This window comes from Pygocentrus nattereri, chromosome 9 (genome assembly GCF_015220715.1).
Source record: "Pygocentrus nattereri isolate fPygNat1 chromosome 9, fPygNat1.pri, whole genome shotgun sequence".
Classification (NCBI taxonomy): domain Eukaryota; kingdom Metazoa; phylum Chordata; class Actinopteri; order Characiformes; family Serrasalmidae; genus Pygocentrus; species Pygocentrus nattereri.
Window position 1 is genome coordinate 8,999,404 of NC_051219.1, and position 17,500 is coordinate 9,016,903.

Genomic DNA, 17,500 nt, shown 5'->3' on the forward strand with positions numbered 1-17,500 from the left:
AATAAAATCAATACCCAAACGTCTCTCATTTGAAATGTGGGGATCAGATCTTGAGTAAGACGACTTATCAAGAAATGACTGTAAATAATTATAGAACATCATTTATCACCTGATAACTTCTTAATGTGTCTAAAAATGTTGAAATGCTGAATCAAATATCTCATAACACATTCTGTTGTTTAGCTTACAGTATTTCAAGCTACACTGTGTAAATTATTATCAAATAACAGCAACTATTCATTTGACGAGGAACTGCATTTCAAACTCGTGTAAGTCGTATGTGATGTGCTCTCCCACCGTCACTCTGAGAGTCATCGATAGTGACAATGGCTCTGATTGGTTGCCCCAGAGTGGCATTCATGGGCATATTCAAAACCAGCTGAAACTGCTCCGCCCCTTCCAGCACAGGACCGCCCACATCATCCAGGATCAGGACTTTCACTGGTACCATGGTCACGCCAGGCGCAAAGTCAACACTGCGGCCAAAGGCCACATAGTCCACGCCAGCTGAGGACAGTGAGAGTTACAGGTTACATGACTGTGAAAAGCGATGGATGGAAACTTGTTATGAACGTACAGACGGACTGATGATTAAACCTTTCAAGGATGTGCGTGTATTGGATGTACACTGTGTGTCCAGAAGTATCCAGACTGCCCTTCTTAAGGATTTAAGCTACTTTGGTGACCCACTGCTACTCAACTGCGCTATCCCAGCTTATATCATCTCCATAGAACATCACAGAGCACTCGAATGGGGTGCTCTGGAGCAGCTACACGAGGCTAAGGTCACCGTGCTGAGTGCCAAGTGTGGGATAGAGTAATATAAAGGCCACAGCATTGGGCTGTGGAGCTGCATAACTGGGTTGGAGTGATGGAGCTCCATCCAGCACCTTTGGTATGAGCTGTAGTGATCCAGTACTGATCATCCATCATCGGTACCTAACATCACTAATGCTCTTGTGGCTGAATGCTATCAAATACAGCAATGTTCCAACATCTAATGGAAAGTCTTCCCAGAGGAGGAGGAGGCTCGTACTGAAGCAAGCCTGGGGGGGGTGCAAACTCCCTACTAATACCTTTCAGAAGATACACAGGAGGAGAAGGGGTCTACAGACCTCTGGACATACAGTGTATAAGCTGAGGTTATGGTCAGGTACCCTGAGCAGATGGAGGCCGTGTTGAGGCTGACGACAGAGTGACCGTAGCCGGCTGAGAGAGATCAGATCCACTCCTGCAGACCTGAACCTCCACTGAACCTGCACTCTCCTCCACTGCATACACACCTTCTGCGAAGAACACAGATGGCTCTGACACACACACACACACACACACACACAGAGATGAAGCAGAAGGTAAATGACAAAGCAATAGAGGTTTAAAGGGGCATAAAAACGAGAGAGAACTGCTTCATTCGCTGTAAACCTGCCTACACGCCTCCTACAGCGGAGCTGCAGCAGCCCGAGAGCGAGACTTTCTGAGTTTGGGAAACCCCCCTTCTAATGATGCATCTCGAAGGTGGGAGGATTTCTTTTAGCCAATAGGCAATAGTTTGTGCTCCCCTGCTCAAATTCCACGCATTGCTGTTTTTCTAAGTGTAAATAAGTGAAGACACCCACTCCTGCATATTTTAAAGCACACGTGTTGTTTAATTTCTGAATTAAACATATAAAATGTAACATGTGGCCTGTGCAAAAGTTATGGCACACTTCATATGTTTTATTGTCGTCCAGTACGATAAACTCAGCAAAGAAACAGAAACTATGAGATAAACCATGAAAGATATTGAGGTGTGTTCACTGTGGAGGAATGTGTTTTCTTAGTTTCACCAAGAAAACCAACAATACATAATCAGATCAGGGGATCCTGGATTGTTTCAGAGTGATGAGGCTGAAGGATGTAATGCTGCACTGAAGATTATTACATTAGACTTGATATCATATCAGATAATAAATTCTAGTTTTAGGCCAAAACATGAGTTAACAACTTTTCACAACGTTTCCCCCAATGAGAACTAACCTTTGTAGAATTAAAGGGCCAATATTACATTAAAACAGCCAGTTTTAGTGCATAGTGCATCAAAAACTCTCACCTTTCAGAAAAGTGCTGTTTGTTTATCTATCAGATGGGCCCTTTAACAAATAAACAGTTGCAATTTTTGCTCCTTTTACCATCATCAGCGTGAGGTAGAATGATGATGCGGACGCTCTGAGGTTCTGACCCCAGTCGTCCACCCATAGGCTGGTCCAGCGTGACGTTAAAACTCTCCTGGCCTTCATACAGTGAGTCGTCGATGATGAGGACGCCGCACAGTTTCTCTCTCTCTCCTCTGTGGAACGTCAGGACGCTGGAGCGGCCCTCAGGGCGAGAGATATAATCGGAGAAGGAGAGGACAGAGCCGGGGCTGGTGCCTCTCGCACTGCCTGGACAACAGCAGGACACAAACAACACAAATTCACCATGAAAGCTACAGTTCAGCAGATAATCCAACGTACAGAGTTTCCCCCTTTAAACCAAGTGTAGTCAGTCAGACCAGGTGTGACTGGAGTCTGAATTTGCTTTGAATTTTATGTATTTATTGCTCTATTAGCCTTCATTGCTGTTATTTACATCAGCCTCGTTATTCTAGATCAAAGTGTATTGGACTAGACTGTATGTGTGTGGTACCTTGCTGGGTGTAACAGGTGACCATGAGCTCCTGGCTGACGTCTCCGCGGCGCTGAACTGGAATCAGCAGCTCTCCCACATCCTCCTCCACCTTCAGCTCAGACTGAGAGAAAAACACTGTACACTCTGCGTGCGCACACACACACACACACACACACACACACACACACACACACACATTAGCGCACACACACACACACACACGCACACATTAGCGCACACACACACACACACACACACACACACGCACACACACACACATGAGCGTACACACACACACACACACACACACACAGACACGTACACACACACACACACACACACGTACACACACACACACACACACACACAGACACGTACACACACACACACACACACACACGCACACACACACACACACAGACACGCATATACACCGACACGCACACACACACACGTACACACACACACACACACACACACACACACACACACACACACATACACACATGGTGCAGCATTTACTCAATTTTAATGTCATTTCGAAATTGTAAATTAAATAAAGCTGAAAATGACAAAAGAATGAAGGAATTTCTAGATATTTCTGCTTATCTAGCTGGTTAAGCTGTAAACAGAGCGGTTTGGTGTGAAATGCTTAATTGTAGAGAAGCTTACAGTCCACAGTGGTGGTGAAAGGAACCAGACATCCACCTCTAAAAGCTCCCTCACAGACATTTATTATATGAAACTGTTATGAATATACATAAATATTTTCAGATTTATCACTATTTCACCATCATCACCATCACATTTAAACACACAGAAGACACCGTTTACTGGTGGTTTTGGAGGGATCACCATCACTGTAATGTTTGCTGAGTTTCCCTCTCAATGATGCAGTTATTGTGGGAACCCCCTTTAATAAATGAGCTAAATTATAGTTTAAATATGCAGGTCATGTGCCTGTAGGTGTTTCTACCATCTTGGGGGTCGATGATCTCCACAGTTGTGGTGCTCGGCTGCTCCAGTAAAGTCAGAACAGGCTCAGAGAGAACGACCTGGAACGTCTCTGATGATTCGTACAGCTGGTCATCCAGGATACGCAGCCTCCAAGTGGCCCGGGTCTGGCCTGGGTTAAACTGGACCTGACGCTGGGCGTTACCATGGAAATCCTGACCGAGTACAGCAGTGCCGTCTACTGTACCAATCGCTGAGGTGGGGGTGGGGGTTAGAGAAAGAGAGAGATAAGGAGTGAGAGGGTGAGTGGGGGGCAGAAAGAGAGCGAGTGATAGAGACAGAGAGAGAAGCAGGGTAGAGATTCACATTCACTCTAATTTATCTTAAGGGTGCTAAAGTAAAGTCATGTGATCTTTCATTGTTAGGAATTAATAATAATATGTTTCTTATCATCTCATGAAAGCTGATCAGGAAAACAGCTTTATTGGGTAAAATCGTCTGAACTTTGCAGCACTGTGGCCTTCCAAAACTTCCGCTGTATCACTAACACTTAACTGCATTCAGCAAGTTTATTTCCCCTTGTTTATAATAATTACGAGAGCTAAAACTGGCTCTAAACTTGTTGCAGTGGAAAAAACTCGCTGAATCATTTTACATCCTTCTCAATATAAATACAGATCAGGAATTGGATGCAAATTTATCAATAACTCAGTTTTCAACATTTGAACCGAATACTTAGATACTTCAGTTAGGCTAGCTGGACATTTGGTAGCTACTCACTAACAAACGAGGTTTCTCCCAGGTATCCTCTGCGCTTCAGAGTGACCTCCAGCAGCTGCCTCTCCTCTTCCACACGGTAAACCTTCTCCTCAATGGACACCCAGCACCAGTGGAGCAGGAATGGCTGTGGAAGCAGCCGCTTTCCCTCTAATCAACACACAAGTCTGATCTGAGTAGTTGAGTTTTAATTAGACCTTAGTTCTTCAGATCCAGTGCTGGGGACCCACTGAAGAGTTTCAGGTGGTCCCCGCTCTATCCCACCCGATCCATCTCCTCAGCTGTTTATCACACTCTTCATAAGTCTGATTAGCTGTGCTACAGCTGAGAATATCTGAGACTGTGTGGGACGTCGGGCCCCAGGACTGGAGCTGGAAATCCCTGTATTAGATGATGATTATACAGTGGGTTGGAGGTTAGAGAACTGGCCCTGTGACCGGAAGGTCGCCGGTTCAATCCCCAGCGCCGACAGTCCATGACTGAGACGTCCTTGAGCAAGACACCTAACCCCCAACTGCTCCCCAGCGCTGTGGATAGGGCTGCCCACCGCTCCGGGCGAGTGTACTCACTGCCCCCTTGTGTGTGTGTTCACTACAGCTCCTAATAAATCTGTGTACCCTATAAGCCCTCTTGCACTTTTATTGAGGCGTTTTTTAGAAAAGTGCAATAATTTAAAAAAACCTAGTGAATCTTATTCAATAAACATACATCTATTTTCGTCTGTTGCTCTGAGTTTTGAGTTACTGTAACTCGTTTAGTTTGAGATGTGTGTGTGAATGTGGCGGGACTGTCCTAAAATTAGCATGAAGCATTTAAACTTTGTCCTGGAAAGAAGCTTTTTTCAAAATTCAGTGAAACAAATAACTGGGAGAGCGTTCATTACATCCACAAATTGTGGAATATATACTGCACGTATGACAGTGTTTATTTAGAAGTGCTGTTATCCATTTCGACGGCTAGCTTCTCTGACTTACTCTACAGCCAGTGGTCACATGACCAACAGCAGTCTGGACAGTTTGGGCCATTACTTTAAAATAAATACTAAAAGACTCAATATAGAGGTTTAAAAATGTGAATCATATCAATGTAAGTTTTTATGCCAAACAAATTAATGTTGGTCGATTAGCATCTAACGCTTACCTAAACGTTTCACGTTTGCACTGAGGAGATAAATAGACGTCAGGTCTGTCTGTGGACAGGTGACTGAAGTTCACTGGTGAGGCATGTTGTGAAGAGACTGGATCTTTCTGTGAGTTGTGTGTCTGTATGAGGAGACCAAGGATTTAAAGATTTAAGGGGAACTGTGGTGCCTCAGGTCATCTGCACCATGGACCCCAGTGTAATTGCTAACTCCACTGGAGGAAACATGAGACGTGGAGGAAACGTCTTTGGCATTGCTTAACTAATCAGTCTGGAGTTCACAGTTTCCTCACACTTACAGACACACACTCACTGCAAACACAGCTGGCTTCATTTCAGTCCACTGCAGCTCTCAGTTGGGTGTCAGTTCAGAAGAATAAGTTAAGTTTGAGAAGAGCACAGTTACGTGTAAACAATCCCCAAACACCAACAGTCTGTAACTCACCATATGTGCTTGGACCAAAGGATGAAAACACAGCAAATCAAGCCACTAAAGCAATGTGCAACAAAAATATTTCCTCAGTTTACTGTAATTATTGCTGAATCAAATAGTGTTCCTGTGATTGTAGATTTACATATAATTTTATATCATTTGTTTTATCCATATAGCAGCTGGCTTTTATATTTAGTGGAGATTTCTTACCCTTGTCCTCCACCGTAAAGGAGAAAGCATCAGTGGTGGCATTGACTCCATCAAGAAGGACGTAATAGATCTTCATATCATTGATATCACCTTTAGAGAGTTACAAAAAGATAAAGGTAACTAAAGTGACAAATAAAGAAAAGCAGTTTAAATGAATGGACAAGCATTTCACACCAAACCACTCTGAATGACTCTGCTTATATCCTGATGTAATTATGTAGAGAGTAATGGACAGTATTTTAATATAGATATGAATATTCCTTATTAAAATAGCATATCCAGCATAAAATGTAAGGATAATAATATGCATGGCCAAGAAGTACCACACATCATTTTACCTTGAGTGAATGTATTGGTGTTATTCAGCTCAGTGTGTCTGATGAAGCCATATTTTGGAGGTTCTGTCATCCTGTATATTAGATCCACACTCTCTTGCCTCCTCTCGACAGCTTTGAGCACTTTACTCGTGAACCTGAAGCCGAGCTGTCCAGTATTCAGCATAGTAAGAGACAAAGCTGGACGGTTAACCACAAGTCTTGGGGTCCCTTGATCCTCAAGAAGGATCTGGATCTTCAGAAACTGAGGCTGTATGGTTTCATGTTCCATTTCAGGGAACACAAAAAACCCTGAGTTGGCTCCATCAGTGACTGTGAACATGAACGTGTCCTCACCATGGTTTGTTCCATCATGCTTGTACGTAATGAGGTTCTTACACAGGTCCTCTTTGGTGAAGGTAGTTACAGAACGCGTTCGGTTAAAGAGTATTTCACCATGTACAGGGCCTTGTGTGATAATGACATGCAGAAGGTGATCGGCCGTGTCCTGGTCCTCCACACCAAGCTCAAAAGGTGTGATCAATCGTTCTTTCCCTTGCCCCAAGATAAGTGTATGAATGCTCAGAACAGGTAACTTATTATCCACGTCTGTGATCGATACACGGAACGTTCGGAACACCACGTTAAAACCATCTGTGACCTGGAATTCAAAGCTATCCAAACGCACTTCCTCTTGAGAGGTGTGAACATAGCGGATTTTACTCCCAGCTAGCTGGAGTTGGGTGAAGGAATAGATAAGAACACCAGGGTGATCTGTGCACTCAAGACGTCCTCGGGATGGAGGGCGTGTAATGGTGAAGCGCAGGAGTTCGTCAGGGCTGTTGAGGTCCGATGTACTGAGGATATTTGTTGTCAGGATCATGGATCCTCCTTCTGGTAGTGCCACACCTTTGTTAATCACCACTGGGTACACCTTATCCATCATGCCAATGGTGATGTAGAAGTATCTGTCTACTAGCGGGTTAATGCCATCAGTGACATCAAATTTTATGACATCTCGAATGCCTCCTTGCCCTATGTGAACATACTGAATGAGTGCTTTATCAATGTCATCCTGGGTGAAGTTCATTCCAATGGTCAAATTGAAAACTTTGTTCTGGGATTTGTCAAGGTGCTGCAGGAGGCCTTGAGCTGGACCTTGTCTAATCATAAAAGTGAGATTTGAGTCCAGTGAGTCGAGGTCTGTAGCCTTGAGAGATCTGTTTGTAATTATTTTAACCTCTCCAAACTGAACCTCAAGTCCGTTGTTCACAGATAACCTTGGGGTCTCATCATCCACAGGAAGAATTAAAACGATGATTAGCTTTTCAACTACATATTTCCCATCAGTGAGTCTAACGGTGAAACTGTCGTTCTTTGTCTCCGAGCCATCATGCTCATACATGATTGTTGAAGCTGTCTGGATTTGTTGCAGTGTGAATTTAACAATCACCTCTGTTATAGTTGGTAGATGCTGGACAATCCTCCCATGCTTTGGAGTGGTAATGATCTCAAATTCCAGGATATTTTTTGGAATGTCAAGGTCTTGCACATTAAGAATGGGAATGTCAATTGTCAAACTCATACCCTCCATTACCACAAACTCCCTGGAGAATATCACAGGTTCCTCATCATTTGTTGGGATGATGACAACTGGGAAAATGTGTTGGTCAGACAAGTTAATTCCGTCTGTGCACTGAAAGGCAAACCTATCCTCAACTGGCTCGATTCCTCTGTGAACACTCTGAATATAGTAAATATGTCCAAGTTGAACATTTTTAATACTGAATGCAGTAACTGCAATGCCAGCTCTTGACTTCTCATAACCAAGGGCAGGAGACACATTTTCAATGAATCCAAAAGATGGTTGCACCAGAATAGTGCAGAGTATCTCATCAACGACTGAATCCAGGTCCCTAGCTTGTATATTATCCACTCCAATTATATTTTTACCTCCTTCTTCCACAGTGAACTGCTCCCTGACATGAATGACTGGAGGACTGTTATCCACTGGAAGGATTGAAACATGAGCTGTGACCTTTTGAATCATGTTGCCATTCACAATCCACTTTCCAGAGATGTTAAGACTAAAAGAATCCTTCTTTATGACCGGTCCCACCTCCCCAGCAGTATGTATGTAGGTTACTGTACCATTTATCAAGTTGCGCAGTGTAAATATGCTGGACAGTATCCCATTTACCTGGATCACCCCAAATCTTGGGGCGGATTCCACTGTGAGATTAACACCATCAGTGTTTTGCCTGTTATCCTCAGTACTGTTAGACATAATTTTAGCCATGCCTTTCTCGGGTACCTCCATGACTATGTCTAATGTTCCTGGATGTAGAGTGACCATTGGGCTAACAGGGTTGACAGGACTTATGTTGACTTTAACAGTGATAGGTACATTGTGGAAGCCATCGCTAACATCTACCTTAAAGTTATCATGTAGCGATTCAACACCTCCATTGTGCACATAAACAAGCAGACCTCTCTCTAAATCTCTGAGCTCAAAGATTTTCCCAACTGTGAGAACATTTCCCAAGCATTTAAGCACTCCACTGTTGGGTAGCTGAATCACTGTAAATGTAATATTCTCAGAAACTGTATCCTGGTCTGTTACATCAAGTACATCTTTAGTAATGATGTAGTTGCTCTTACTCACCACATTAAACCCAGTGTTTGTGATTTGTGGGGGTTTATTGTTCACAGGCCGGAGCAAGATGGTGAAGTGGCCATTGGCCAAGTTTCCAGCAGCGTCTTTAACTGTAAAGGTAAATTGTATCTCTCTTGGAATAAGTCCAATTTCCTGATTGGGTGGCTTATATGACACTTTGCCATAGTTTATTTGTGCTTGTGTAAATTCTGTAATTATGGTATTTGGACTGTCTGTCAAAACAAAGTGACCTAGTAATGTAGAATTATTTAAGTCTTGATTTATAGTAGGAAAGATAATAGTATATCGGAGGTCCTTGTCAGCAGACACAAGGTCAGTGAAGTGCAGCATGTTCTTGTTGAGGATAGTCATTTCGTATTCCCAGACAGTGACTTTTAAGGTTGTTCCTGGAAATAGCTCTGGAGCCAGATCATCAATGGGATTGACTTTGATGTAGAAGATATGCTCTCCTGATTGGTTTGGAGGTTCGTTGTCATCTTGCACTCGGAAGGTAAACTGGTCTGTAATTGTGGATGTCAAGGCAGGTCCAGTGTGACGATAAAAGAGCTTTCCCTCTACAATGTCACTGAGGTACCACTCTGCTGTCACTTTCTCAAACACATGGTCAGTTTCACTGAATATCCAAGAAGAAATGTCTGCAGGAGTTTGAGTTTGTCTCAGAAGTACTTGCCCCAGTGAGGAGTATGGAGGAGCTAAGGTGAATTTCAGGTGTATGTTTTCAGAGTCCACATCTGTTGCACTCAGAACCACCGGCAAAATCTGTTTCACCTCCCCCTTTATAACAACCAACCCAGTGTTCACGTTTACCACTGGAGGCTCGTCATCTTCTGGCACTATGGTCACTGGGAACAAGAACTCAACTTCATTCTTTCCATCGGTCATGCGGAAAACAATGTTGTCACTGCAAGTCTCACTACCATCATGCTCATAAACAACCACGCCAGCATCTAAATCATCTGGGGTGAAAAATTTCCGCTGTGAACCTAGAACCGTGAGTCTTCCATATCGCAAACCATGCACGACAGATATCCTGACATCTGCAAGGTTATCTTCATCACTAATGCACAGGTTCAGTCTGCTTGATAGTGGTCTGGATTGGCCCTCAAACAGAAGCTGACCGGCATTCAATGTCACAACTGGAGCTAGTGTATTCATGGGCTTCACCACAATCATAAAAGAGAAGCGTTCTGAAGTTGAACCTTCTTGATCAACAACCACAAACTCAGCATGGAGAATTCTCTCTGAATCGGAGTCCTCTGCTGGAGGCTTGAAAGCAATTTTTAGATCCCTTAGATCCCTCTGGTAAAAAGAGCTAACAGGCTGGCTTGGATTGTCTGTACTGATAATAATACCTTGTTCCGGAGGAGAGACCACATTGAAAATCAGAGCATCTGGGTCACAATCTAGGTCCTCAGCTGCTAGCATATCACTGGTAATGGCAGTCATAACAAACTGACTAACTTCCATCATCATCAGTGAGATGAAGCTTGGCTTTGGTGGGCTGTTTACTGTTGTACCATCAATGACCACTTTGAGCTGAAAGTGCTCTTGCCGTAGCTTCCTGTCCTGTCTGTCGAGCTTCTCTACCATGAAAGGTACAAAATCTACTTTGGGTGACCCTGTAATAGAGTTGAGTTTGTAGCGCACGCCAAGGCTTAGGAAAGCATTACAGTCAATTGATTGTGAGCTAGGAAAGTAATTTAGAAGTGAGCCATACCTCGGGTAGCCACCTGTTCCTATAAGGGGTGTTAGCATGCATTTTGAGGCACCTTGTCTGATTTCAAGCGCTTGAGAATTAATCAGATTACTATAGCCATTCTGTTTATCCACTACTAAGGGTTGATTTAGTGTCACCAGTTTTTGTTTATTTGGTATCACAAGGACTCGCAAGGTGAGAGGGAGAACAATGGTGTCCGTTTGAGTGTCGTACCTCAGCTGGAGCCTGACACAGTCCGTTCCACTGCTCTCAGAGCCAAAATGCAAATATTCCACTTCTCCTTTCCTGAAGGAACATGGGAATTTCTTAGGGGAGAGTGTCCCGTATCTCTTTACTAGTGGTTCATGGTCCAGGACTGTGAAGAAGCAGCGATCCCCAGGCTGAACCCTTGTAATGAGGTGGTTCATGGGGTCCACCATCACCGAACATCCACGCTGTACTACAATCTCATTGTTGCCTTGTATAATAGATGCAGAATCAGGTCTTGGCCTTTGCTGATAGTGATAAACCGAGTCCCAGTATGTTCCATCCGCAGAGAAAAGACAGAGGGAGATCATAATAGCAATGAAACTAATCTTGTCTGTAGGTAGACTATAGAAAAATGGTCTCCCATTTAGAGACATCTTCCTCTGTGCTCCTAGTCTTGTCTCTAAGCTCTGCTGGTAAAGAGCATCTTTAAGTACTCTATCCTTCTGTCCTGCTGAACAAATGTTTGAGCAATGGAGGGAGGGTAATGGAATTCACAGGCACTGGTTAGTGAGGTGTCAATTTGCCTTGCACCCTCATTAACTTTCATTCAGACCATAGATTCAGGATAAAGAAACAATATACACACACACACCATATAAAGTTTACTGTTTATTGGGATCACTAATTTTCATTTAACCGCAGTAAAAAAAAACATTAAAAAATACTGCATTTTTACAATTTTTACATTTTTTCATACAAATAAAAAATAAGAAACAACAAATTGCGCTAATAAAAATGAGTATGTATATGTACTTTGCGTATGTAGAGGCTATATTTATGAATGTACAATATGGTATGATGCCGTTCAGGTGCTCTGCAGAGAAAATGACAGAGTCTCCATGGAGTTTCATATTTGATTATGGTCTTGTTACTGTGGCTCGTCCAGGTTAATTTCAGTGAAGAGGTCCAAAGTATCATTTCCTAAAACACAAACCCATATATTAACTCACTTTTATAAGAACCCCTCACATAGCCCATCCAAAGGATCAATGAATATACATATTTGAGGCCAGGGCTGGGATGTAATGAGTTATGAGTATTGGGAATATGTATTCAGAGTACCAACATTATATATCTGTATTCAGTCCAAGTTACATTTTGTAAAGGCAGTGTTCACAATACTGTTACTTTTTTTTTACATTTTTCGGAGAATAGTTTTAGACTATTTACATACTAAATAAAAAAATACACAATATTCAAAAAACCATACATTTTTTCAAAATTCTTGTTTATGGACTATTTCAGAATCAATGCACAAGGTAGCAAATGTTCACTGGATGGATTTTAAAAGGACCTAAATTAATGGCTTCTTTACAAAGGCTAAAGTCTGAGTAGACTGATAAATCAATGTGATCAGTTATTAATCTCAGTGTTACTGAGCTCTGCTAAAGCCTGAGTAGACTGATAAATCAAAGTGATGATCAGTTATTAATCTCAGTCTTACTGAGCTCTGCTAAAGCCTGAGTAGACTGATAAACCAACGTGATGATCAGTTATTAATCTCAGTGTTACTGAGCTCTGCTAAAGCCTGAGTAGACTGATAAATCAATGTGATGATCAGTTATTAATCTCAGTGTTACTGAGCTCTGCTAAAGCCTGAGTAGACTGATAAATCAATGTGATGATCAGTTATTAATCTCAGTCTTACTGAGCTCTGCTAAAGCCTGAGTAGACTGATAAATCAATGTGATGATCAGTTATTAATCTCAGTGTTACTGAGCTCTGCTAAAGCCTGAGTAGACTGATAAATCAATGTGATGATCAGTTATTAATCTCAGTCTTACTGAGCTCTGCTAAAGCCTGAGTAGACTGATAAATCAATGTGATGATCAGTTATTAATCTCAGTGTTACTGAGCTCTGCTAAAGCCTGAGTATACTGATAAATCAATGTGATGATCAGTTATTAATCTCAGTCTTACTGAGCTCTGCTAAAGCCTGAGTAGACTGATAAATCAATGTGATGATCAGTTATTAATCTCAGTGTTACTGAGCTCAGCTAAAGCCTGAGTAGACTGATAAATCAATGTGATGATCAGTTATTAATCTCAGTCTTACTGAGCTCTGCTAAAGCCTGAGTAGACTGATAAATCAATGTGATGATCAGTTATTAATCTCAGTGTTACTGAGCTCTGCTAAAGCCTGAGTAGACTGATAAATCAATGTGATGATCAGTTATTAATCTCAGTGTTACTGAGCTCTGCTAAAGCCTGAGTAGACTGATAAATCAATGTGATCAGTTATTAATCTCAGTGTTACTGAGCGCTGCTAAAGCCTGAGTAGACTGATAAATCAATGTGATGATCAGTTATTAATCTCAGTGTTACTGAGCTCTGCTAAAGTCTGAGTAGACTGATAAATCAAAGTGATGATCAGTTATTAATCTCAGTCTTACTGAGCTCTGCTAAAGCCTGAGTAGACTGATAAATCAATGTGATGATCAGTTATTAATCTCAGTGTTACTGAGCTCTGCTAAAGCCTGAGTAGACTGATAAATCAATGTGATCACGTATTAATCTCAGTGTTCCTACTCATAGCAATTACTCCATATTTATTAAGATATTGAATAATTTATAGTATCTACTATAAATTGTTCAATATCTACTATGAACTGAAAGTCCATATATAAAGACCTGTGACCTGGACTGAAGGTCTGCATATAAGATCTCTGACTCAAAGCGTTTTAGAACACGTGCAGTATATCATCATCATCATCGTTAACCACTTAGTCCAGATAGGGTCGCGGTACATGCAAAATATGATGTAACTAAATCAGCATGGTCCTATCAGTGATCATGTCAGGTCTGTATGCATGCAGAAGTAGCCTTCTGGGTTATACTGACCAGTGCTGGTGAAGTTGTTGTTGTTTTCATTTTGCTGTGGGTCACTGGGTTCAGCTTTAGGTTCAAGTTCTCCACCTATCAGATCCAGATCCAGATTGAAGTCCACCTTTTTCATGGGCGGAGTCAGACTGGTATCAGACATGAAGCTGTCTTCTTCTGGCATGTTCTGCTGCTCTGAAGGACAGAAGGGCAGAAGAGAGTGTCACTCAAAAATCCAAGTCCAGCTGAGAAACATGAGACCTGCTTAAGAGAACAGGCTTTGAACTGAATACCGTCATTCACACATACTGTTCAAGTAGTCTGTGGGTATCATATTCTGCTGTAAGTTGAAGGTAAGTTTGGTAAGTTTGGGTCAATCAACAGACTAGAGTGATTAATGTATTATAGATCAGGTGAATGAATCAGATCTAATGATGTTCATCTACCGATCATGTAATTCAGTGCTACGTGCCATTACCAGAGGATGCTGCTTGTTTAGGCGTCTCTCCTGCACACCCGTTGGCCGTAGAGTTGGTCTCGTGGGGTTTTTCCTCTTGATCGTATTCTGCAGCAGACAGTTCTGTGAAGCAGCACAGACGAAGTCAGGAGGTAAACTTCCAGCACACACTAACCCCCTAAAATCACAGACTTCTTACATGCTCAGGCCTAAAATCCAGATCTTTAGTAGCTGCTGTTGTGAGAAGCATTAACAAACATCCCATTCCAGCGCTCAGTTTCTCAGTTTTGACCAAAACACCTACATTTAGAGTGTTATAGTAATTTCAGTTTTTAAGGGTCACCATCAGGGGTCAGATTCATGAACACTTTCTGAGAAAAAACTTACAAAAGATCTTAAGACAAACACTAAGGAGTTCAGAAGAACATGTGGTAGCATTATAAATGTGTTTTAGTAATATAGTAACAATCGTTTGTAAGCATATTTATAAACTAATGCTTCATAAGGCTCCAATAACACAAGTGTCAATAGTCACGATAGTACATTTTAAACAGATAATGAGCAAAGCACAATTATAAAGCACCTGTAATACATATTACCAACTATAAAAACACATTCAATATAAAAAATGGCATCACTGAGCGCCTCAATTAAAGTGACCGGTTACTTTCATTTGAATGTAAATGATGTATACAATTACCTTGTAAATAACATATCTTTTAATATTCAAATATTCAATATCAATCACTTAACTTGAAGTACTTAGTGTTGTGATATTACAATATTACAATATTACAATATTCACAATGATTTTAGAATTGTTAATATGCACTATAGGTGCTAATATATATTTAGTGTTTAAAATGCATTATAATACCAACACTAGTGAATAAAGGATTAACTACAGTAGATTATTATAGCCTTATGAGGCATTATTTATAGTTTATAGTTGTCAACAAGTTACAAACAGATGTAAGTACATTTGTTGCTGTTTATCAATACAGGCCTCTTAGGAGGTGTTACAAAATATTCTGTTTTAAAAAAAAACCTTAAGAAGTTCTCAAATATTCTCTTAAGAAAGTCTGAATTCCTTTTATAATGAAAACTGTAATTGTCTTTGTGTGTTTGCTGTAGATTTGACTATATATGATGCATATTATTGCATGCTACATTTTACAGATTATCAGAAACTACATTTTTTTATCATTTGGAGTAAAACACAAGAAAAGCGTAGGATATGGGCCTTTTCATTTCCAATAAAGATGAGAACGATTCACATCTAAATTTCAGTGGGTAACCTTAGGTCACCTATTGAGCATCTCCAGACTAAATAACAGTAATAACTTTAAAAAGAAGAACGACGTCCTTTCGGATTATAATATGAAGTACAGCTGTTCGTGCCTTTGCTGGTCTGTTCGAAGACCCCCCCGTGTTCCATGCTCCGCAGCGGGGTGTCGTGGTCATTGCCCGTGTAGGTCAGATCAAACGAGTAGCTCTGGACACACAGACACACAATAATCAGTCATTACAAATGCTTTAGATCCACTGTTACAACAGCAGCACTGACTATACTCACTGAATCGACACTCACTGAATCGACACTCACTGAATCGACACTCACTGAATCGACACTCACTGAATCGACACTCACTGAATCAACACTCACTGAATCGACACTCACTGAATCGACACTCACTGAATCAACACTCACTGAATCGACACTCACTGAATCAACACTCACTGAATCAAATCGACTCAAATGAATGAATTGTAGTGCATCAATACAATCACTGTGAAGGGAAGCAAAGTGAAAGGCAGAACCTTGTTAATGGAATATATTTTCAGGAGGACATCACAGGTGTGACGCCGGTAGTGGTGAACGCTGAGTGCTCGTGTGATCACGTCTCACTCCTATCTGCCCAATTTCACAGAAACGTTCTCTTAGCTTAACTGAAGCAAAGAGCATTACTGTTCATATGAGTCACCATAGTTGGCTGTAGTAACTCACTGAACTGTATGATTATAGCCGGCTTTGGTGTTTAGTGCTGTCCTAAAAATAAAGGCTCCTAAATGGCTACTGGAATGGATGTATGGTCCTATGAAAAATTAGAGAAATTTACCCTGTATGTAACTTTAAAAACTTCACATGGAACATCTAATTTACAAAACAGTTGTTTAAAGGACCCTTGGTTGAAGGGGTCTTTAAGGAACCATAGCTGGTTCTCCTGCACCATTTCCCCCAAGAAGCATTTTAGCAGCCTTTACTTTGAGTGTAAAAAACAATATATGGCAACCAAAAACACGCAGAATGCAGCTCAAGCCCTACTCTCAAGTCTGATTTTACATACGGAAAAAAATGCACATCAAATTTTTAAAACAAAAGCATGTATATTAGCGCCATCTTGCACACTGAGTCTGCGACTACGACGCTGTGGACTTCGATTTCCTGTGAATCGGTGCACAACACAGCAAACATGTTCTTTGGATGAATTCTACAGAGGACCTCAGTTAATGGCTTCTTTACAAACTCTGAAGTTCCTGCTAAAGCCTGAGTAGACTGATAAACGGATGCTTTAAATACCAGGCTGACCAATCAGAGCTCTGTTGTTACGGTTACGGCACAAGCAAATGTGCGTTAGGACGGTGGAAGAACTCACTTTGCTTGTAGGACAAAAGCTTATATGACAAACACGCTGACTATAAAAATGCAGAAGTTAAAGAAAATATTTGGTGGCCAGAGCTGAAAGGCTGTAGACTGATCGTTAGTACCTTACAGCAACTCTGTTTCACCATTTTCTAGTTCAACTGGGTGCATTCCAGTCTCTTTAGGCCCACAAAGAACCTCAAACTAGTCGGTTCCCTCGCTAATGATCGCTCCTTTTAATCAGAGGATCAATAAGAGCCTTAGATCCAGAAGAATGAACAGTGCTTAAAAGAAAAGACTTCAGAATTGCTGTTTCTCAGGGAACCAACTTGCTCCTTTGTCTTCTCCATATCAGATTTGGTGTGAAGGTCCCACTATGTTCAACAATTGTATCCGATTTTTTTTTCTTTTGAATAAATCGTACTTGGCGTGAACAGGCCTTTAAACTCAAACTGTGCAAAC

General features: G+C 41.4%; 2 protein-coding genes across 2 annotated transcripts in view; both read right to left on the minus strand.

Moving 5' to 3' along the window:
* The window catches only part of LOC108441552 (FRAS1-related extracellular matrix protein 2-like), a 27,028-nt gene extending 15,603 nt beyond the window's left edge, over positions 1-11,425 (minus strand). The window contains exons 1-8 of the mRNA XM_037541240.1: positions 6,499-11,425; positions 6,161-6,250; positions 4,381-4,527; positions 3,623-3,853; positions 2,665-2,790; positions 2,169-2,420; positions 1,158-1,307; positions 298-507 (exon numbers count right to left, since the gene is read on the minus strand). Coding sequence (XP_037397137.1) covers positions 298-507; positions 1,158-1,307; positions 2,169-2,420; positions 2,665-2,790; positions 3,623-3,853; positions 4,381-4,527; positions 6,161-6,250; positions 6,499-11,425 — 6,133 coding nt within the window. The remainder of the gene's footprint in view (positions 1-297; positions 508-1,157; positions 1,308-2,168; positions 2,421-2,664; positions 2,791-3,622; positions 3,854-4,380; positions 4,528-6,160; positions 6,251-6,498) is intronic.
* Positions 11,426-11,713: 288 nt separating this feature from the next.
* Positions 11,714-17,500, minus strand: part of LOC108441534 — a 24,542-nt gene continuing 18,755 nt past the window's right edge. Inside the window, exons 5-8 of the mRNA XM_017721107.2 lie at positions 15,796-15,889; positions 14,416-14,517; positions 13,959-14,132; positions 11,714-12,038 (exon numbers count right to left, since the gene is read on the minus strand). Of these exons, the coding sequence (XP_017576596.1) occupies positions 11,986-12,038; positions 13,959-14,132; positions 14,416-14,517; positions 15,796-15,889 (423 nt within the window). The 3' untranslated portion in view covers positions 11,714-11,985. The remainder of the gene's footprint in view (positions 12,039-13,958; positions 14,133-14,415; positions 14,518-15,795; positions 15,890-17,500) is intronic.